Source organism: Zootoca vivipara, chromosome 16, assembly GCF_963506605.1.
Source record: "Zootoca vivipara chromosome 16, rZooViv1.1, whole genome shotgun sequence".
Lineage (NCBI taxonomy): Eukaryota > Metazoa > Chordata > Lepidosauria > Squamata > Lacertidae > Zootoca > Zootoca vivipara.
The window spans coordinates 39,102,255-39,124,601 of record NC_083291.1 but is presented as its reverse complement, the minus strand read 5'-3'; the positions used below and the strand labels follow the sequence as shown (position 1 = coordinate 39,124,601).

Below are 22,347 nucleotides of genomic sequence, written 5' to 3'. Positions count from 1 at the left end.
TGCTTTCCTCTTTGCCTCTATGCCTCTGTGTGTTAAAGTGCAATGTAACAGTGAGACTTGCTATCAAGGCTAAGAGCTGACCTTGTCTGGAACACAGAATGAGAGGCAGAGAGGTTTATCAGCGATGTACTGCCAGCCTTGACGCATAGTCTTACTCAAGGCTGCTGGAAGATGCTACCGGGGCAGCATGAGTCAGCATGTGTTTATGCACAGGACTGGACATGGATCTTCCTTAGATGTACTTGTGACCCCCTTGCGTGCGTGACCCCCTTGCGTGCGCACATTTACAGAGGAGGGGGAAAGGAGCCAAAGAAGTGTATAAGAAGCTTTGCAATTTGTGTTTCTTTACTCTTGTCGTGAGCTGATCACCTTGAGTCTCTTATTAATAAGAAATTAAATTCTTTCTCTGAATTCAACCCCGGTGTCATTATTGACTATCTCTGTCCTGCCTGGGCGCAACTTAAAGGACCCTTAGTAGCTGATAAGGCTACATTTTGACTAGAGGCCCAGGTCCATTATCAGGACAGCATGGAAAGGATCTCCAAGTGTCTTCTACTTCCGAACACACTGGCTCCAAGTGGAAATCAACGCAGCCCAACAAACGAACAGCTGAGTCCACCTTTGCAAAGGAACCAAGTCAACAGAATCGACCAGGACAACCAATAGCCATTTGAAGCAGAACTTTTATTCCCTTCCCTCCTCAAAAGAAAGGAGACTGGCAGTTGTGCACAATAATAACAACAACAACAAACGACGACTTAAGACTTGGAAGGATTAAAACAAGGATTTTTGGTTATAAACTGGCAAAGCAAGGAGAGGCACAACAGCAGCTCCCGCCACTTCTCTGTGTATCAATGGAGCTTCCATCTCAAGCCGAAGAAGGGAAAGTGAAAATCTAGAGATAAAAGGGACAGGCCGCCTGCAGTTCCATCGGGTGCAGTGGTTTTTGCTTTGTTTCCTTCTCTCAAGCAGTGGATGGCACCGATACAGGTATGTGGTACCGGGTGCCTGTTTTTGAGTCAGGAAGGACGCCTTCCTGGCAAACTCAGGGAGGGAGGCACAAAATTCAGTCCATAGGCACGAAGCCAGTGCTTTGGCAAGAAAAGCAAAATCAATCCTGCCCCTCAACACTCCTCCCCTCCAAAAAAAGGGTAGGGAAGGGGGGGGGGGAATCACTGACAAAACTGGTTGAAAAGAGTTAGTGCTGCATGTAAACAGATCCACAGGAATCCAACACCCACCCACCCCCCAATCCCAAGGGCGACGTGCTCCCTTTCCCCACCCACACTGGCACAAAGCCTGCCGAGGAAATTTAAGAGGCAGCGTCTCAGGTGGGCGAGTAGGGGTAGTGGCATTACAAACAGGGCTCAAGAGGGGCAGTGTTATAATCAGGGGGGTGGGGGGGAGGATTAAGGCACGGAGACATGGAAGGGGCTGCCGGGGATGTGCTCCTCTCCCCACTTCACCACCAGCACATAATCCCCTCTGTCCTTGAGCAGGTAGGTGACGTTGTAGAGCCGGTTGCCCAGGTGCTTCACCACAATCTCCTCGCAGGGGGTCTTGGGGCCATGCACCCCCACCAGCAGCATGTTGTTCCCTGCAGAAAGAGCAAGGGGCGGGAGTGGGGGGGGGGTCCAGTCAAAAATGATGCATGCTGGTAATATTTAGGTCTGGAAGAACTAATCCCGTTGAAATACATATTTATGCATACAAGAGAGGCCAAAAGGTGTTTCGCTCCAAATGCCTCACTAACTCAATTATCCCTCCCCACTCTTCTCTCCTTCCATTTCTAGACCAGCTTTCCCCAATCTTGAGCCCTGCAGGTGATTTAGTGCTGACTGGGGCTGATGGGATAGTTGTCGAAAGCAGCTGGAGGATACCAGTATTGGGGGAAACTGGTCCAAACATGCAAGCAAGCAAACAGCTTACTTTTTTTTGTTCCTTTGTTCTCCTCCAGACCCTTTTACAAACCCTCCAGTCCCCATCCTTTCCCCCCATGCCCTGCACAGATTGCCAATTAATGCCCTCACTAGAGTTGCCAACTTTGGGCCTCAGGTTCTGGCACCTCAGGTTTTGCCCCTGAGCGCCCTGGTGTGTCTCGGAGGCCGCCCTTGAAGAAGATCCTGAATCCCAATCTTTTTTAGGAGCTGCTGTGCAAACCTCTTACTTGGTCTAGGCTAGGTAGCTTGAATTATCCTTGCTATTTGTGGTGGTGCTTTGTTTTAAAATACACTTCCAAGTTGTATGACTTGCCATCCATCATTTCCCCCATCAAGCCCCTCAGCTAGGATGGGGCCAACCATACATTTCAATTTGAAACATTCATCTGACCCCATAAGCAAACTTACCCAGACCATCACCTGGTTGGTGCCCAAATTAGCTTCCCAAAGCTTCTAAGCGCAGTGACCAAAACCTGCAGTTGTGTGCATTTCTTCCCATCCCCACCTGCCCCAACAAATCTTCTGCACTCACCTGCTTTGCTGCAATCGACAGTGAAAGAGTTCTTCTGCCCCACAAAGCCCTTGTTGAGGCCCAGGCCCTTGGCAACCACCTTGCTGGCATCAGAGGCAAACTTGGGGGCTGCTCCATCATGTTTGGCCACCCCATCCATGAAGACCGATGAAGTCTCGTGGAGGCTGTGGCTGGGGACGAGACGGGCCCCTGCCAAGGAAAAGGAAGGACGATTACACAGGTGCGTAAGGCTGGATCTGGGCAACACCCTCTTTGCCTCCTCTTCCCCAAGTTACCATCAAAATTGGCCTTCGTTGTCCTGGTGCCCTCCAGATGCCGTTGGACTCCAACTCCCATCAGCCTCTGCCAACATGGCCAGTTGGCAGGGTTGGTGGGAGTTGTCACCCAGCTTCTGGAGGGCAATTGGGGTCGGCTGATCTATGTTAAGGTTGCAGTCTTTGCTACAACATGCAAGGTTACAATGCTACTCGCGTGTCCTCAGATATGGTCCATAGTCTGGAGCGATAGCAAAGCCCTTAAAAAGTGGGACACCTTCTTGCCTAAGCCAAGCTTCTCTACACCCCCCCAGCCTAGGCTCTTACCTGTGATTTTGGCCTTGAAGGGGCTGCCAGCAATGTGGTATGGGCCACCATATTTAATGGAGATGAGGTAGCTGCCAGGTGCCATGGGTGTGTAGATGACCTTGTAGCCCTCTGGGCACTCTTGGCAGTCCATCTTCACCTTAGAGGGACCATCAATGGTGACAGCCAGTGCCCCATGCCCAGCATTTGTGGTGTTGACTATGAACTCAGCAGGGCTTCCTGTGGGGGAGGAGAGCAAGAGGCTGCAGCTTCTCTTCAAGGCTCTGGGGAGCCTTCCATCCCTCCGCCCCTCCCTTCCTCTAGGCCCTCTTATTACCTGTCATGCCACCTTCTAAGCCAGGGCCATAGGCAGACACCATCCCTGGGTCCCCAGTATGGCCCAGCTCCCCAACACGGATCTTGAAGGGACTGCCAGGAATGTGGCTACCGTTGAACTTGACGTCAACAGAGTAGATGCCATTCTCACGGGGGATGAAACGCACAGCGTATTTGTCTGTAGGAAAGGTGAGAGGAGGAAGAACAGGCAGGTGTAAGGGGCCTGCCAGCAGTTGTCATTGGCTCTGTGAGAAATTGTGTGTGTGTGTGCGCGCGCATGTATCACAGAATAGGTCCAGAAGGGAAGCCCAAGGAAGTGGACATTTAGTTACGTGGACCTTTACCCAAAGATCTTGGAGATGACCCCTGTATAGTAAATTAAATATATCCAGCAAATTTGTCCAGCATGAATGACACAGGCTAACGGTAGCTCAATAAACCTGGGGCCCTCCAGATGTTTTTGGACTACCTCTCCCATCATCCCCCATAATCGACCTGCTAGCTGGGGCTGATTTAACTGCTTAAGACGAAGAGCGAAAAATCAGCCAGAGACCTGTTGGGCCTTAGAGACCAACTAAGTTCGTAATGTGCTACTGGAAGGAATTTTTTTATTTTGTTTCGACTACGGCAGACCCACACGGCCACTTACCTGTAACTAGACCTGTTGGGGTAAGCTCTCATTTAAAAAAAACACACTTGAAGTGGAACTTGATTTAGAGCAAAAGGTATTTTTGCCAGTGGGCATGCCAAAACCAAAATGAGCTTAGCTGGGAAAAGTAAAGGGGAAGTGGCAGGTGAGGGGAGTGGAAATGCTCCCCCCATAGCCATTTTCTCTAGAACAGAATATTCCCAAGGCCAAGCTCTTCACATGTAGTAGCCTGTAGTTCTGTGTCTGCCTCCTTCTCTAGTAAAAATAAGCACATGGGTCCTGATCCAGATAGGGGTACGATACACACACACACACACACAAGTGTGACAGTTACTAATAGTTTAAAAAGCCCCCAAAGGTACCCTGTTTCTTACTCTAAAGTAAACACACCTGCAGGTACAGGTTACATAACAATGTGCAATTTCACAGTTTATACCTCCTTGCTTTTATTTGCAAATGGAACACCTTGGATATTTCAGCCCTTGCCAGTCTTACTTTGTATGCCGTTACAGCAGAGCTTTCCAAACTTTTCATGTTGGTACACACTTTTAAGACATGCATCATTTCACGACACAGGAATTCAGTTTTACTAGCAAACCAGAGATTAAACTAACCTCTTTCCACCCTGGAAGGAGTGCAGGAAGCATTCATGCAACACACAGCTTGGAAAGCTCTGCTCTACAGAAACAGCCCTGATCTGCCCCTGAATCTTACTGAGCACCCCAAATAGGTGCAGATTTGGGGAACTGGATATTATGGACACACAATTTCATAGATGAGCTGAACCACAACAGAGCTTGGCCTAATTTTTGCAACTTATTCAAAAGTCTGCAGCCTTGCCTCAAAGTGTGGAGTCACACCAGGCAGGAGATTGTGGGCTGGCATGATGGCTCACAAGCTAGGTGGCAGGAAGCTGCCCATGGGGCTCTCATGCCATCACCACCAACAACAACACAGCAGATGCCACTACAGGAAACCAGCAGCATTTTGACACAGCAGCCTGCATGAGCTCTGGGCCTTTGCAGCAACAGGGCTGTGACCCCCTAAGTAAAGTAACTTGGCAAAATGGGCACTCTAGGTGGGTGGGCTCGTGAGCAGCAATGGCTAACCCCACAACTTGAGTCGAGACAGTGGCAAGAAAGGGGTCTTGCTTTTTTCTGTCCTGTACAGCTTAAGATATGCCCTGCCCACTTCCACTCACAATTCCATGAAGAGAATTGTCCTAGGGAGAGTCCTCAAGCCAGCAGGAAGTGACTGGGTGCTTAAAACTTGTCCTTTTGTTGGCCTTGGGCATGTTTCTGCCCCTCCCATTTCCTCTTCTGCATTGCCAACTGAATCAGCAACTGAGAATTGGGATCAACCCCCACCTCCAGGTAGCCTTTTTTTGTAACCACACCTATTCTTAGTTGTACGGCGCAGTAGTCAATTAAGTTGTACTCAGAGTACGCCTACTAAAATCAAGGAACCTAATGGAGTGATAAGTCACTTTGAATAATCAATTATTATTATTATTGGTTACTGTTTTTACTAAAGCAACTCAAAAGTGACTTATCACATCAATCAAATAACATTCACAGAAAAATCAGCATAAAACAAAACAGAAAAATCTAAAACACATTCATGTTTTTAAAAGGCAGGGTCAAAACAATTTCAATAGGTCTACTCTGAGAAAAAAAATTAGCTGAGAACCTGAGAAAAAGCAGTTTGAAAGTATCGGTATTAACAAGGCAAGTGCCTGTCTTGGGAGGGGGCAGAGTAAGGAGGATGCCAGCCCCACCCAGCTCAACAACACTCAGTCTCAGAAACAACCGCTGAGATTTTTATGCAATGCATGGGTTGCTGTTACAGACTGGAAGCTGAATACTTTGGGGGTGGGTGGGTGGGTTGTGTGCCCTGCATTCAGTTTGCATTGTTGATTACTGCCACTCCCAACTTTGGAGGAGGAGAATTTACTAGTTCTGGGCAGAGGCAGGCTCCTTGCAAGACCAAAGTTCGCAGTTTGGTTGGCCTTCTTGCTCTTTGATGTAGACCGAGGCTGGACCCTGCAGCGCCTTTCATCAGGGGATGCAGCCATCGTATAAGACTCCTGGCCACCATCATGCACAGGCTTAGCAGTCTGACTTCTTACAGTAATGCCCTTATGGTGGAAGCCTGTGGGCCTCCACCTGCAACAGCCCTAGCCAGCCTGGCCAATGCTCACGGATGATGGGAGTTGTAGTCCAACATCTGGAGGGCACAGGTTCCACATCTTTATATGGACCTGACAAATGCTATGTGGGAACTCCAGCTACAGCAGAACTCCATTGCCCATGCCTTGACAGAACTGCAGAATATGCTACAGGGATGGGTCATTCTTCTACAAATTACTTGGAGGTTTTCTCAGTCTTGCTCAAGGTGCTGACTTATAAATGCCTTGTTTGGTTTTAGACCAGCGCCTATCTCTGGGAGCATCTTCCAACAGAGGGAAAACAAGATCTGCTAGGGACTCTTGAAAAATATGCATGACCTTGTGAAGTTCAGCCTTTACCATGGAAAAGGCTTTTATTTATATATATATATATTAAAAGGCTAAACAAAGATCCTGAGTGTTCTTTCAGGCCATGACCCAAGCATGTCAATATTGCAATGCCGCCACTGCCATTTCTCTTTCACTTTCAGGTTTTGTAGCAGTTGCTTTTAAAACTGGATGTGAATGACCATCTTCCAACACAATTAAAAAATTATTCTTCCTCCAAATGCAAAGCATCTATTTTATTTATGCATTAGACTTATATACCACCCCCCTTTATCAAAAGATCTCAGGGAGGTTCACAAGGTCTAAGCAGATCATTCTTTGACAAACCCATGGGAAAGAGGCCAACCACACACAGAAAACTCTCAAGCCCCAAGGAACCTGTTGTGGGCCTCAATTGTTTTGGAATTACAATCCAAACTTGCTGGAGCTGATGGGAAATGGCAGTCCAACACCACTTGGAGGGGTCACAAGTTTCCCACACCTGCCCTACACCATCAGATGTCTGTCCCCCCCCCATTACAGTTGCTAGGAGTTCATTTTGGAAGGGAATCACAGAACTGTACAGTTGGAAGGGATCCCAAGGGTCATCTAGTCCACCCCCTGCAATGCCGGAATCTCAACCAAAGCATCCATGGCAGGCAGCTACCCAACCTCTGCTTAGAAATCTCCAAGGAAGTAGAATCCACCACTTCCCGAAGGAGTCCATTCCACTGTCAAAAGAGAAAGAGACCCAACAGCTCTACCTTCTCCTCCGCAGACGGGAGGGAAGGGGATGGCAAGCCTGACCCTGCTCTGCCAGGCCCTCCTTACCTTCATCAATTTCTGTGACATGGCACTCTTCTAGGGCCCCCGAGGGGCTGTGCACCTTGGCATCAATCACACCTTTGGCCCCGTTCAAGCTGACGGCAAACGAGGCTGGCTGGTTCACTTTTAACCCTGACTCCTGGAAGCACAGAGCACGTTAGGCAGCAGAAAGGACAGGGCGGGCAATGGCATCAAGCTCCGGCTACCACAAACCCCACCCCTCTCCTCGCTCTCCCCACCCCCTTGCAAATGAGGACAAGGCAGAAGGTCACTTACCTGAGAGCCAGGTGGCTTAGAGAGGGAGAGCTGCCCCAGGAAACTGGGCCGCAGTGCAAGAGGCAGGCAGGCAAGCAGCAACAACAGGGGAGGATTTGTTAGGCTAGTATACCCTGAAAGAGGGAGGCTGGCAGTTTTCAAAAGGATGGCAGCAAGATTGGCAGAGGCGTGGCCCAGGGAAGCTCTCCATCTTTAAGCCCCAGCAGCCAAAAGGAGCAGGGGACTGTTAGCAGCCTTTAAACGAGACACGAGAAAAACCCCAGAGCAGATCCCTGGATGGCCATCAGGGCTGACACAGTGGCTGTCCCAAGGCTGGCACAAGGCACCCACAGAATCATAAAATTGTGGGGTTGGAAGGGACCACAAGGGTCCTCTAGTCCAACCCCTGCACCCATCTTTGTCCTAAGTTGTTTAATCACCTTATCTTGGCAAAAACCCTCAGCCACACCATCCCCCCAGATCAGTACAGATTGAGAGAACACCGTCGCCCCAATCTGCATCTCTTCCCGCTCCACTTTCAGGGTCCAAGTCTCTTGAATCAAGGAACAGCCAGCCCAGGAGAGCAACAGTGCCAACTCAATCCAGCCAGCAGGGGGAGCAAATGGGCGGTTTCTCCCAGTGCCTCACCTGAAGACTAGAAACAGTGAGTCGGCGGGCATCGTCTGAGGTGGAGGTGGCAGGTACCACAAAGGGACTGTCTGGGATGTGCTCGTCATTGAACTTCACAGAAACCTCGTAGTCTCCTGCAAGCAAAGAGGGAGGAGGTGGAATTAAGGATGCTAAGCCAAAAGGTTCAGTCAATGGATGAATGACTGGAATCCAGGTGTGGAAATGGCGAGTTTGTTCACATTGTTTGATTTTAACCTGCCTGAGCATGAGATCAGCACCTGGAGCCTTGCTCTGCATCAGGTTGGCAGGTATTTGGGGCTTTTCAGCAGTGTCCATGCACATCTTTGCAAATACATACGGCTCTATCACTGATGATTTTTAAGGAAACACTCTGAAGATTTATTTTTATTATTATTCAGCCTGCATTTGGTTAATAGAATGTGTAAAAAATATTAGATGTTGCCACTGCCAATTTTAATTGAATGATTTTTTAATTTAATGATGTTTGTAATTATTGTATTTTCTCTTCTATCAAATTATCAGTTTGATGTGCAGATGGGTCCCCATATGGAACAATTACCACATATTTACTATTTGGGTAATATCAGAATCACTGCATGAAGTTGCATTTCATATTTAACAGTTTGCTTGAAATTACATATTTCAACAACTGAACTGCCAAAAATGGAAGAGATGCTCCAAAAACATTTTGAGTTCTGATTTCTGTATCTTAAGTTTTCAGTAGACTTCAAAATTTACACCTCTAACATGTAGACGTTCTTCTAAAACACCATACTACCTCAAGCCCCAACCCTAAACTAATATATATTGTGTTCAATAAGGATGGAGGTTATAACAATGCATCTCCCAAATACAATCTTCTGTTGAAAGCAGCCCTCCCCTCTCTGCCTTCAATAAAAAGCATTTGAGATCTAGCTGAGATTCCCTCCCCTACTTGCAAACTGTGGGGCAGCCAATTACCCAGCTTGCGTTCCAGATGGCCGCTTCCAAAGATCTGCCAGCCTCATTAGCAAACAGAAAGCTCTTTAGAGCACTGGATCCATTCCAGGTAGTTGGCAACATGATGCCTGTTGGATTCCAGAAGTTGGCTGTCTGCAGATTCCCTGAGTGGCTTATGGGAGCCGTTCCCAAGAGAAGGAGCTAGAACAAGCTCTGAAGAGAGAGAGATAGAGGCCTGCCTTTGGAGCTTCTCCAGCAGCCACCCGTTGGAACAGACCTCGGTTTCCGAGTTGCAACATACAACTTCCATCTGCCTTGTGCTCAACATATGGTTCTTTGGATCGGATGTTGGAATACGATCCTTACTTTATTATCGCTTAAGGCAGCTATACACCCTGTGGGGCAAAGAGCAGCAGGGATCTCGCCCTGTTGAGCCTTACGCCAGCCATATTCTCTTTCTCTCTTTTTCTCTCTAATACCTGTGTCTTCTGGCTCCTATCCCTCTGCCTAGAAATAGCCTGAAGCCTTGCAATCTCCAGGCCTATGACCTGGCCAATGAAAACCTAGATCAGGGGTCCCCAAACTTACCTGGCTTCGGGCCGGTGCCCACCGTGCCGATCACGCAGCGGGCCGGAGGGCAGGGGAGTGCGCACCTGTGCGCATGCGCACACCCTCTTACAGGCGCGGCGGCGCACTTCCGGGTCGAAAAAAGTGCCGAAAATCGTTTGTGCACATGGGCCTCCCCCAACAAGCACACAATCGTTATTTCCGGTGCACTTCCGGGTCAGGAGATGCCCATACTCATGCACACAAACAATTTCTGGCATTTTTTCCGACCCGGAAGCGCGCTGCCGCGCCGGTAAGAGCAGGTGGTGGCAGCAGGCGGCGGGGGTTGTCGTGGGCCGGATAAAAGAGGCCTTCGGGCCGTAGGCGGCCCACGGGCCTTAGTCTGAGGACCCCTGACCTAGAAGGATTTTTTTTTAGATCACCTCCACAGTGATGTGTAAGGCTGCCCTTCTTGGCTCTTGCATTCTCTACTACCTTGACAGGGCTACCTTCACCCCACCCTCCTCAGATTCAGTTAAATTGGGAGCTATCTACATCTAACACCCCATTTGTATACCACCTTTCAGCTGAAACAAGGGCTATTCCACAATCTTGGTTTCCAAGGGAAGAAAATATGAAAGCCAGTGCAAATGCCAAGAGTGAGGGTAGCCATGATGGTGTGTGTGTGTGTGTGTTTGTCCAGATGTTGCCAGACTACAACTCCCATCAGCCCTAGGGAGCATAGCCAATGATGGTCAGGGATGATGGGAGCTGTGGTCCTGCAACATCTGGAGGGCACCATGTTGGCTACCCCACTCAGTAGCCAGTAACAGAACTGGAACACAACACTGAAAACCAAGAAGAACCAAGAGTTAAATGAAGACCAGGACAGGATCCCTTCCACAATAGCTTTGGCAGGAGCAGAGACCACTGGCAACCAGAAGTTTTTCACAGTATAAATGTCACACTTCTTCCACAGGTGATCTGAATTCTAACACTGTGAGGCCTGTACTTCAACATCAAATTAAATGTCAGATGTAATAAAAACGGTGGTCACTTCCCCCTGGAAACCATCAGGGATGGGGCCAATCTAGCCTCCCTAGGGAGGGGATTCCAGAACCAGGGACCTGCCCCAGAAAAGGCCCTGTTTTGCACTGACACCAAACGTCTCTTTTGGTGGAGGCCCCTAGTCCTTCACCCTGTAGTACTGATAAAGCCTGTTTTCAGTCCACACACCCCTCATCTTGGTAGCCTCTTCTCCTAAGGTTGAAGGCCAACACTGAAAACTGGAGATGGCAGAACCCAACATTTTGATCTCTCACCAAGTATTCCCTAATCCTCATGCATCTGCTGCAGCTGGCAAAACTGCCCCACCTCACCCACTCAGGCACACAGAACACCCCCCTTCCCCCCTGCATCCATGCCCTCCCATCTTTAAATCTCCTATTAAAAACCCTGCAGCCGTCTTCTCCATGCAGCATCCAACTCCATGCCACTCACCAGGTTCTTGCACAATGTAGGAAACACCACATGAACCATCTTTCCGGTCTTCAAAAGCAATCTCTGCCTTACTGGGGCCCTCCACAGCAATGGAGAGGCCACCAGCACCAGCCTCCCGCGTCCAGATGCTAAACTCAGCTGGGGAAGAAGGCAAACAAGTCTTATTAGGAACAACTGGCGCTCCATCGTCCTCTTTTGCTAATGCAAGTCCCACCTTAGCACTAAGCTTGGGACAAAAAGCCTTTCTTTTACTACTATCCAAAACATCCTTTGCAGAGTTTGTTTCAGTAACTACTGCATAGCCTTCCCCAACCTGGTGTCCTCCAGAGATTTCAGATTCATCAACCCCAACCATTGGCCAAACTGGCAGGGAGTTTTAATCTGGAGGGCACCCAGATGGGGAAGGGTGCTTTAGTGGGACACCTTCCCAGGTGGTGTGGATCCTGACCCTTGTGTTTAGGGATGCTTCTTCTGATAAAACACTTAAACCAAAAACAGCCAACATGGTGCTCTGCAGGTGTTGCTGGACTACAACTCCCATCAGCCCTAGACAGCACAGCCTTGTCAATGGTGATGGGACTTGTAGTCCAACAGCATCTTGGTGGGCATCATGTTGGCTACTCCCAACTTAGGGCAGAACTGCACCAGACATCTAAAGCACCCTCCCCAAGAAGCCTTGGAACCACAGTTTCCCACTCACAGGACTACCAAGTCACAGTACCCCATAACAAACGACAGTGCCCAAGATTCTTTGGGGAAGTGATGTGCTTTAAGTGTATCCTGTGGATTTGCCCTTAGCCACAGGGCCCAGGGGGATTCTGATAGCAAGACTGATGGTGCTATATAATCACCATCCAAGTACACTTGAGTTTTACAGAACACCCCCAGGGGACAGGCCCCTCTTCTCGGGATATGGGAGCTGAAAACTGAAGGGCGATGGAAGGACGATGTGGCCTGGTGGGCGCAAGATGACATTGGGCACATTTCTCCATCAATTCCTTATCATTAAACAGTGCCTAACCTATGGTTCTATGGACTACAGATCCCATCATTCCTGACTACCATTTTTTGCTGTCCGGGGGTGATGAGAGTTGGGGGTACTAACAACTTCTGAAGGATGATCTGGAAACTAGGACTTAGGAGCAACAGTTGAGGGACTCGGGTATGTTTAGCCTGGATAAGAGGAGAGGAGATCTAGAGGGCTGTTACATGGAAAAGGGAGCAAACTTGTTTTCACTGCCTTCAAGTTACAAGAAAGTAGATTCCAACTAAACATTAAGAAGCAGCTTCTGACAGAGCCTTGGGAGGTGGTGGACTCTGCTTCACTGGAAGTGTTTAAGCAGAGGTTGGATGACCATCTGCCATGGATGCTTTAGCTGAGATTCCTGCATTGCAGGGGGTTGGACTAAATGACTCTCGGAGTCCCTTCCAGCTCTAAAATTCCAGGGTTCCAAGGCACCCCTGCAGTCATGTCTGACAATGGAGGCTGACCTGCCTCAGTCCCCATCATTGAATCTGAGTCTGCGTCACCAGACTTGTTCAAGCACAGGCTGTACCAGCTCAAGTACTAGCATCTCACACCCCTCCTTCCCACAACTCCCAAGTTACACCCTTTTGCCTATCTTGTCCACTCCCCATCTCCGTCCCTGTCCCAGGCCACAGTCCTACCTGGCACGCCAGCTTCCGCTCTCTCCAGTCCAGGGCCACCTGCCCGGACCTTGTGTGCGCCACCCTCACCAAGAGGGCCCACGGTGAACTGGAAGGGGCTTCCGGGCACATGCTGCCCTTTGTACTTGACGCTGACCGAGTGGATGCCCGTCTCAGTGGGCACAAAGCGGATGCAGTAAGTGTTGTTTTCCGCCTCCAAGATCTCTGCATCGTGGGACTTGCCTGAAGGGCTGGTGACCTGAGCTGTCATGTCCCTGATGTTGATTTCTGTGGGACAAGGGGCAGCAAATAAAACAGCTGTAGAGACATGGGACAGCAGCTTCGCTCCTTCCCTACCATCAGCCAACACCACTGTGCCATCAAGACCCACACACATTCTATGGCAGGGGTGGCCCACAGGGCAGCTGGATCTTAGTCCAGTTCACCTCTTAATCCCTTGTCTCCCTACCCCAGGCATAGGCAACCTTTTGGAACTCCCATGATCCCTGACCACTGGCCCTGTTAGCTAGGGATCATGGGAGTTGTGGTTCCAAAACATCTGGAGAGCCAAGGTTGCCTATGCCTGCCCTACCCCATTCTCAAGGTAACTTAATGCTGCTCCTTGTCTGAATAGTCAGATCTTTATAATTTTCTCCAGATCCAATATTTCTTCTAAAATCAAAACAACCCTTGTAAATGCACCCCTATTGTTTTAGATCAGGCACCCCCAACCTTCAGCCCTCCAGATGTTTTGGACTACAATTCCCATCATCCCCAACCACTGGTCCTGTTAGCTAGGGATCATGGGAGTTGTAGGCCAAAACATCTGGAGGGCCACAGGTTGGGGATGCCTATTCTAGATGAAGGCCAGGACAGGATCTCTTCCACAATAAGCTTTGGCAGGAGCAGAGACCACTGGCAACCAGAAGTTTTTCACTGTATAAATGTCACACTTCTCTTCCACAGGTGACCTGAATTCTAACGCAGTGTGAGGCCTGTACTGGTAGCCAGCACCCGTTACAGAACATGAACATGGTGGTGGTGGATTGAGGAATGCAGTCTTCCCAAAGGGATCCCCCCTCAAGGAGGTAGATTTGCAGTGGTCCTTTCCCCCTTTTCAAAACATGCATGAAATTACCCTCATTGTTTCCGAGTAGTTCTGCTGACATTAGGGGTTTGGACACAATGCCCTAAACTGCTGATTTATATTCAAATAGAAGCAGCGTGCACTCCACTTGCAAACATAACAGTCTAGCCACAGTTTTACTTCTGAGCCTTACAACCAGGAAAAAGGCAAACACATATACACAAAAGAATTCAAATAAAATTCCGAAACTCTACATATTAAAGGGAAAGCAACAACAGGAGAGATGAAAAGAAAGTAATTGTGCTGGGATGAGAGAATGGGAAAACTTTAGGAGGCATTGAGGGCTATATAACATGAGGTCAAGGGCTCCCAGTTACCAGCCTGTGTCAAACCAAAGTGTACCACCAACTTGGCTATGGTTTGGAAGGATTCTCAGATGGCCATGCCTGTCCTAGACTTCAGCACTTTCCCCATTCTAACAGCCTCTGTGCCAGCTGGGCTAACTACAAGTCAACTTCGGTGAATATGCTTTGGTTTTGCCCTGTATCATTCTAAGCTGGTAAACAAGGCTTATATTAGATTTGAACACATACTCTGGATTCCAAAAGTTTGCTGGGCACTGTCCGTGGGCCTTCCAAACTTCTCTGTGCCAAGTTCAAGGGTGGGATTCGAATAATCCTGACCTTTAACCATGTGGGAGGGGTACTTAATAACACGTTTGGGCCAGTAGCTCTCCACTGCTGGGCTTGTTTTAGGCAGCACCCCAAACCTGCCCCCACCACAAAGCCTATCCTCAAGCCACTCACCTGGGATTTTCAAACTGAGGTCGCACTGGCTGCCAATGTTGGCAACCGAGGGGGCTTTGCGGCGGCGCGTGATCATCTGCTTCATCCGTCCTTCTCCTGTCACCTTCACAGAAAATGGACTCCCTGCACCAGAGAGATGGAGGGGGAGAGAAAGTAAGCCAGAGGGAGAGGGAGAGAGAGAGACCCTTGCTGACTCAGCCACATGATCCAATTGGCCCTTTCAGGGAGAGGAGATCACGGATTTGGGTGGGGGTAGGTTTCGGGGCAGGAGCCCAAAAAAGCATCAACTTCCCTGTGTAAGCTTTAGAATGTCACAACACACACACACACACACACACCCAACATCCTCCAGTGTAGTCATCGCCTCTCTTCCGGCATTAAATTTCATTAAGAAAACTGTACAATCATTTTGTCACACGTTTTAGACTTATCACTAACTGGAAAGCTAAGGACTGAATGCTCTGCATACAAGGCCTACATAAAAAATAAAAGAGACACACCAAGTCAGGCAGGTCTCTTTGCCTTGGTCTGCTGCTGGGGAGGATGCAGAAGAGCATTGGACTATCCTTTATCTGCAACCCTGAGCAGCAAAAAGCTGCGCCAAGCAATGCTGCTTGTAGCATGCAGGCTCCATATATGTTGGAGCAGATATTTGTTTTACAAGTGATGAAGCCCCTGCCTTCAACTCCTGCAATGCTTGCAATCTGTTCCAGCAACCCAAGTATTACGGACACCTTTGTCCCATCTTCAATTGGAGACATGTTCTAGTGTCCCACCAGCACTTCCTGAACATGCCTTTGCTCCCCTCGTCCGATGCAACAACCCACCAAAGAGGAGACTACCCGCACCTGGCACATGCTGGTCTGCAAACTTGATGTTGATGATGTAGTTGCCAGGCTCTGTTGGACAATACGTGACTTTGCAAGTACCATCCTCTAGGTCCTCAGTATTGATGTCGACCTTACTGGGGCCTTCAATGGACAAGCTCAGCCCACCATAACCTAAAAGAGAGGCAATTTGTAGTAAGAGGGCTTTGTTATATGTTTGGACATCACCACCATGAGCTATACATGTGCATACAGGCACGTACATATGAACACACACTGTGCTTTGGAAACAGTTGCAAGAGCAAAAAGCATACGCAATTTCATCTGCTTATGCTGCTTGTGTTACTCCACTGCAGTTACCCATGCGGAGATGGCAAGGTATTAAGAGTCCAGATGGGGGGCCTTGAAGGCCTCCAGATACTGTTAACTACCGTGTTTCTCATATTATAAGTCATGTCTTATATTAATTTTTTCTTCAAAAAAACACGACATGGCTTATTTTTGAGGCATGTCTTATTTTTTAATAAAGTGCACGCGGGCGCTGTTTGCCGGGCTTGTCAAGCCCAGCAAACAGCGCCCGCCGATCTTCGGTGACAGGCGGGGGTGGGCGGAGAGCGGAGAACGATCTCCGCTTCCCCCCCACCCCCGCCTGTCACACAGCACAGGTCGGCGGGCGCTGTTTGCCGGGCTTGTCAAGCCCAGCTAGGAGCGCCCGCCGATCTTCGGTGACAGGCGGGGATGGGGGGAGAGCGGAGAACGATCTCCGCTTCTCCCCCACCCCCGCCTGTCACACAGCACAGGTCGGCGGGCGCTGTTTGCCGGGCTTGTCAAGCCCAGCTAGGAGCGCCCGCCGATCTTCGGTGACAGGCGGGGATGGGGGGAGAGCGGAGAACGATCTCCGCTTCTCCCCCACCCCCGCCTGTCACACAGGACAGGTCCGAAGATCGGCGGGCGCTGTTTGCCGGGCTTGTCAAGACCAGCAAGGAGCGCCCGCCGATCTTTGGTGACAGGCGGGGGTGGGGGGAGAGCGGAGAACGATCTCCGCTTCCCCCCCCACCCCCGCCTGTCACACAGGACAGGTCCGAAGATCGGCGGGCGCTGTTTGCCGGGCTTGTCAAGCCCAGCAAGGAGCGCCCGCCGATCTTTGGTGACAGGCGGGGGTGGGGGGAGAGCGGAGAACGATCTCCGCTTCCCCCCCCACCCCCGCCTGTCACACAGGACAGGTCCGAAGATCGGCGGGCGCTGTTTGCCGGGCTTGTCAAGCCCAGCAAAAAGCGCCCGCCGATCTTCGGTGACAGGCGGGGGTGGGGGGAGAGCGGAGAACGATCTCCGCTTCCCCCCCACCCCCGCCTGTCACACAGCACAGGTCGGCGGGCGCTGTTTGCCGGGCTTGTCAAGCCCAGCTAGGAGCGCCCGCCGATCTTCGGTGACAGGCGGGGGTGGGCGGAGAGCGGAGAACGTTCTCCGCTTCTCCCCCACCCCCGCCTGTCACACAGCACAGGTCGGCGGGCGCTGTTTGCCGGGCTTGTCAAGCCCAGCTAGGAGCACCCGCCGATCTTCGGTGACAGGCGGGGATGGGGGGAGAGCGGAGAACGATCTCCGCTTCTCCCCCACCCCCGCCTGTCACACAGCACAGGGCCGAAGATCAGCGGGCGCTGTTTGCCGGGCTTGTCAAGCCCAGCAAACAGCGCCCGCCGATCTTTGGTGACAGGCGGGGGTGGGGGGAGAGCGGAGCACGATCTCCGCTTCCCCCCCACCCCCGCCTGTCACACAGGACAGGTCCGAAGATCGGCGGACCTGACAAGCCCGGCAAACAGCGCCCGCCGATCTTCGGACCTGTCCTGTGTGACAGGCGGGGGTGGGGGGGAAGCGGAGATCGTTCTCCGCTCTCCCCCCACCCCCGCCTGTCACCAAAGATCGGCGGGCGCTCCTTGCTGGGCTTGTCAAGCCCAGCAAACAGCGCCCGCCGATCTTCGGTGACAGGCGGGGGTGGGCGGAGAGCGGAGAACGATCTCCGCTTGCCCCCCACCCCCGCCTGTCACACAGCACAGGTCGGCGGGCCCTGTTTGCCGGGCTTGTCAAGCCCAGCAAGGAGCGCCCGCCGATCTTTGGTGACAGGCGGGGGTGGGGGGAGAGCGGAGAACGATCTCCGCTTCCCCCCCCACCCCCGCCTGTCACACAGGACAGGTCCGAAGATCGGCGGGCGCTGTTTGCCGGGCTTGTCAAGCCCAGCAAACAGCGCCCGCCGATCTTCGGTGACAGGCGGGGGTGGGGGGAGAGCGGAGAACGATCTCCGCTTCCCCCCCACCCCCGCCTGTCACACAGCACAGGTCGGCGGGCGCTGTTTGCCGGGCTTGTCAAGCCCGGCAAACAGCGCCCGCCGATCTTTGGTGACAGGCGGGGGTGGGGGGAGAGCGGAGAACGATCTCCGCTTCCCCCCCACCCCCGCCTGTCACACAGGACAGGTCCGAAGATCGGCGGGCGCTGTTTGCCGGGCTTGTCAAGCCCAGCAAACAGCGCCCGCCGATCTTTGGTGACAGGCGGGGGTGGGGGGAGAGCGGAGAACGATCTCCGCTTCCCCCCCCACCCCCGCCTGTCACACAGGACAGGTCCGAAGATCGGCGGGCGCTGTTTGCCGGGCTTGTCAAGCCCAGCAAGGAGCGCCCGCCGATCTTTGGTGACAGGCGGGGGTGGGGGGAGAGCGGAGAACGATCTCCGCTTCCCCCCACCCCTGCCTGTCACACAGCACAGGTCCGAAGATCGGCGGGCGCTGTTTGCCGGGCTTGTCAAGCCCAGCAAGGAGCGCCCGCCAATCTTCGGCTCTGTCCCCCGATGCGCGACGGCTCGGGGAAGCAGGCAGGGAGCTCCTGCTGGGTCCCGCGCCTTCGCCTCTCGCTCGGTCGGGGCTACACGACATGGCTTATTTTCGGGGTATGTCTTATTTTTCACCAACCCTTAGAAATCCTGTCATGGCTTATTTTTGGGGGATGCCTTAAAATATGAGAAACACGGTACAACATTGATCAGTTCGCCTCTCCACCCCACGGCCAAGGAGGATAGGAGCTGGTCCAGCAAGAACATTGGGGGGACCACAGGTTCCTACCACTGTTTAGATACTTTGAGGACCTTCCCCTTCAATTTCTAGTTCGCAGTCATGGGAGTCTTTCCCTGATGTTTCTGACAACTACTAGACACAGAATACTGGAATATATAGTCTGATCCAGAAGGCTCATAGAGCTTTCTGTCTAAGCCAGCTTCTCAAAATGCAGACTTTGTTTCTTCCAAATCCAGAATGGTAGATGATCATACAGTGTTTGGAGAAACAAAGGAATTGACTTATCCCTTCAAGCACTTGAGAACTCCAACCGTCATTGAGATGCGCTTCAGGGATCCCACTTCCTCCAGGGATTTCTAATTCTTTTTGCAACCTCCTCTTTTTGCACCCTGCTTCTTACTCTTTAGTCTACCTTCTCTAAACACCTATGCACCTAAGGTTGTAACTAGTATGCATAGAGCAGTAGAACACCAGTATGCTACCTTTCCTATGTCTATTCCTGAACATCAGGCTAGCCAGAGATGGAGCTTGTCAGCTGGAGGACAAATAGCCAGCATCACCATGATGAAACAGATTGGATCGGTGGGGTGGAGGAGATGAAAACCAAGGATCTTATCGATTTAGTGATTTGTGTTTGTTTGTTTGTTCCAACAGTGGTCAACCAGATGCCCAAAGGAAGCTTGCAAGCACTCACCCCACCTGCCATTCCCAGCAACTGGTCCTCACTAAAGGCACGCTCCCTCCGACAGCATAGGCACCATGGCGAGTAGCCCTTGTCTTTGAACCAAAGGATTATAAACTCAGGCAGAAGCCTTGAGGTTTTATGCCAGCTTAGGAAAAAGCCACCAAGCAGCAAGGTTTGAGACTTTTCAACTCCCCCCCCCCATTTTAACTTCAGCACCTCCATACCAGCATCTCTTGTGTCAATAATGAACTCTGAAGGTTCAAATGTCCGTCCCTCGCTGAGCCCTGGGCCAGAGACCCTGACACGACTGGCATCGCCAATTTCAGACTGGCTGATCATCACCGTGATGGGGCTGTTGGGGATGTGCAGCCCATTCTTCTTGATGTTCACAATGTGCTCTCCAATCTCTTTGGGGACAAAAGAAATTCCTACAGAAAGATGGGGTGGGAAGGAAGAAGCAAAAGAGAATTGTTATACCTATTATAATCTTTTCTCCTACCCATGAGCTCTGCCAATCGGCTTGGGACATAACCGGAAAAGCAGAGGTCTTCTCGGTCACTCACCAACATGCCCATTGCGTAGGTGTTTGAGGAGACAAGGCTCCTCACGACCCGAAGGTGGGATCACGGTGGCCATCAGCTGGCTCAGGTCCGTCTCGGTGATGTTCAAGGGGATGTCGGCAGAGGAGCCCACTTTGAGATGGGACATGCGCATCGTGTCATCTCCTGCAGAAGCAGAGAAAGGCAGACATTGTCCCGTCAAGGCGGGCCTCCAACCTACCTTCTCCTTCCCCTTCAGTGTGAGCTTACCACCCACCCTCTTCTTTCCTTAATTAGCCCAGGTGGACAGGCCCCAGATCTCACCAGTAATCTTGGCAGTGAAGGGACTTCCTGGGATGTGTTTGTCATTGTATTTCACCAATATGTTGTAGTCGCCAGGCAGAACGGGAAGATACGACACTGTACAAGTGCCATCCTGGTTATCAGTGCAGCCAATCTCAGCCTTGGAGGGACCTTCAATGGCTAGAGAGAGGCCGCCTGGAAACAAACAGAACATCAGACGTCAAGTGTGGGAAGATCCATTAGCCCTAGTGCCCCAGTAACTGAGCCAGCCCCCAAAATAGGGCAGTCTGCTCCAGTGCTGAAAATCAAGGCAGACCTACCCCCCCAAAAATGTGTGTGTATGAGACTATGCAAGCTTGCATATTTGGTTCTGCTAGGCATCTCAATGACAGATTTGTTAAGCAGAGCACACAATCGTAAGCCTATTCTCGCTGCGGATTCCCTCCAGCAGGGAATGGAGGGATCAGGCAGCTACCGTATGCATTTACACAGAACAGAAGCATCAACAGCCTTGCCTTGCCCCTTGGCCAGAAAACCAGAGGGCAGCAGTTCCAGCACCAAGTGGGCCTTGCCGACTCACCTTCTCCTGCATCTTTTGTGTTGACAGTGAAGACTGCTGGCTTGTTGACTATCCCATGGATGAGTCCCGGTCCGTAAGCAGTCACGTGGCCACTGTTGACATAGTCCACATAGAACTGCAGCGGGCTACCTATGGGGGTGGGAAGAGGGTACGGCGTCAACATCTTTTATATACCTACTTGCGCACATTTAGTTGCTCAAACCAACGTGAGCTTGGTAATTTCAGAGCCAAACACCTTTGTGTGTGTGTGTGTGTTACCTGGGATGTGCATGTTGTCGTAACGGATGTCCATCTCATGCAAGCCAGCCTCTGTGGGGGCATAGCGCACTGTCACTGTGCCATCCTTGTTGTCTGTGATGTCTGGCTTTGCCACCTTGCCAGAGGGCATGCGCACCTCACCTGTGGGGAGGGAGGAAACCACAGAAAGCACTTTTAAGTTGGTGAGTTCTGTTCGCCAGAGTAGGAATGCAAGGACCCAGGAATCTTTTTTTTTTTTTGCAAGGACCCCTGATGGGGCATTTTAAGGGGACCTGGATGAAAATCACTGGTCCACAACTCACTGGGCTTACCTAGGCCACTGGATTCATGCCCTCTGATCTTGGCAGACACTGCCACATGCTTCGCAATCTACCTTAAGAGCCACAAGGACTAGGAACTTAATAGAGATCAGGAAGCTGAGTTTTGCCCCCATTTACATTCTGTGCTCCAAGCATACTGCTCAATACACAGCCTGGCTATAAACTCTTGCCCTGACCTGTGTAAAAGGCAGAGTTCTAGGCCACTTTGGCCACATCCCCCTCCCACCCCATTACCTGTGATCTCTCCTTTCTTGATGGTAAAAGGAATGACCAAGTCGAAAGGCCGCAGTCCAGCATCCAGCCCATTGACAGGACGGTCTGTTGCCTGGAAAAGACAGAGGCACCCCCCCGCCAACCCAACACAGCAGTGAGAATCATTTTTTTGCTTTTTTGAGAGCCAGACAAGACAAGGAGGGATGGGAAGAAATGGCAGGAGTTCATAAACAGCGATGGAACATGGAGCAGACAAAGACACACCCACCCCTGCTGCATTGCCCCCCCCATTTATTTGGCAGTGATTGTCCCAATGTGGCTGTGTTTCACTGGAGTGGAATCCCACTGATGTGCAGCCAGCTTTTGCAGCGCAGTTGGGGAACCTGTGTAGCCCTCCAGATATTGCTGGATTACAACTCCCATCATCCCCAAGCACTGACTGCCCCAGCTGGTGCTGACGGGAGTTGGGAGGCCAACAAGAACATACTGTATGGACTTTCCCCCCTGAGATATGTCTATCAGCAGTTACAAGGAAGCAAGCCAAGTAAGATTCCCAATTGTGTCTGCCCAGGACAAATGCTAGCCATGCCCCCCCCCAAGGGGACAGAGAAGCATCCTTTGCATCCTGGAAAGGTGAATAGCACACAGCCTGCCTGAGATACGACTTGGCAGGACCTCCCCCCCCCCCCCGAAAAAAGAATGGAGGTATTGACAAGGACGACATACAAAGCATAGATGGCCCCCCTCCCCGGCATCAAGAGAGAAAGGGATGTGACCTCAAAGACAAAGACACCCTGGGA

At 51.1% G+C, this 22,347-nt stretch overlaps 1 protein-coding gene across 4 annotated transcripts in view; it reads right to left on the bottom strand.

The window, feature by feature from the left end:
• Nucleotides 1-665: 665 nt before the first annotated feature.
• Nucleotides 666-22,347, bottom strand: part of LOC118075210 (filamin-A) — an 87,249-nt gene continuing 65,567 nt past the window's right edge. For all 4 annotated transcript variants that reach the window (XM_035097093.2, XM_035097095.2, XM_035097094.2 and 1 more), the window contains 16 exons: nucleotides 21,569-21,659; nucleotides 21,015-21,155; nucleotides 20,757-20,885; nucleotides 20,198-20,371; nucleotides 19,898-20,059; nucleotides 19,559-19,762; nucleotides 15,616-15,768; nucleotides 14,768-14,890; nucleotides 12,896-13,162; nucleotides 11,228-11,365; nucleotides 8,240-8,355; nucleotides 7,343-7,475; nucleotides 3,370-3,546; nucleotides 3,054-3,272; nucleotides 2,473-2,661; nucleotides 666-1,597 (listed from right to left, as the gene is read on the bottom strand). In XM_035097093.2, the coding sequence (XP_034952984.2) occupies nucleotides 1,410-1,597; nucleotides 2,473-2,661; nucleotides 3,054-3,272; nucleotides 3,370-3,546; nucleotides 7,343-7,475; nucleotides 8,240-8,355; nucleotides 11,228-11,365; nucleotides 12,896-13,162; nucleotides 14,768-14,890; nucleotides 15,616-15,768; nucleotides 19,559-19,762; nucleotides 19,898-20,059; nucleotides 20,198-20,371; nucleotides 20,757-20,885; nucleotides 21,015-21,155; nucleotides 21,569-21,659 (2,604 nt within the window). In that variant the 3' untranslated portion in view covers nucleotides 666-1,409. The remainder of the gene's footprint in view (nucleotides 1,598-2,472; nucleotides 2,662-3,053; nucleotides 3,273-3,369; nucleotides 3,547-7,342; nucleotides 7,476-8,239; nucleotides 8,356-11,227; nucleotides 11,366-12,895; nucleotides 13,163-14,767; nucleotides 14,891-15,615; nucleotides 15,769-19,558; nucleotides 19,763-19,897; nucleotides 20,060-20,197; nucleotides 20,372-20,756; nucleotides 20,886-21,014; nucleotides 21,156-21,568; nucleotides 21,660-22,347) is intronic.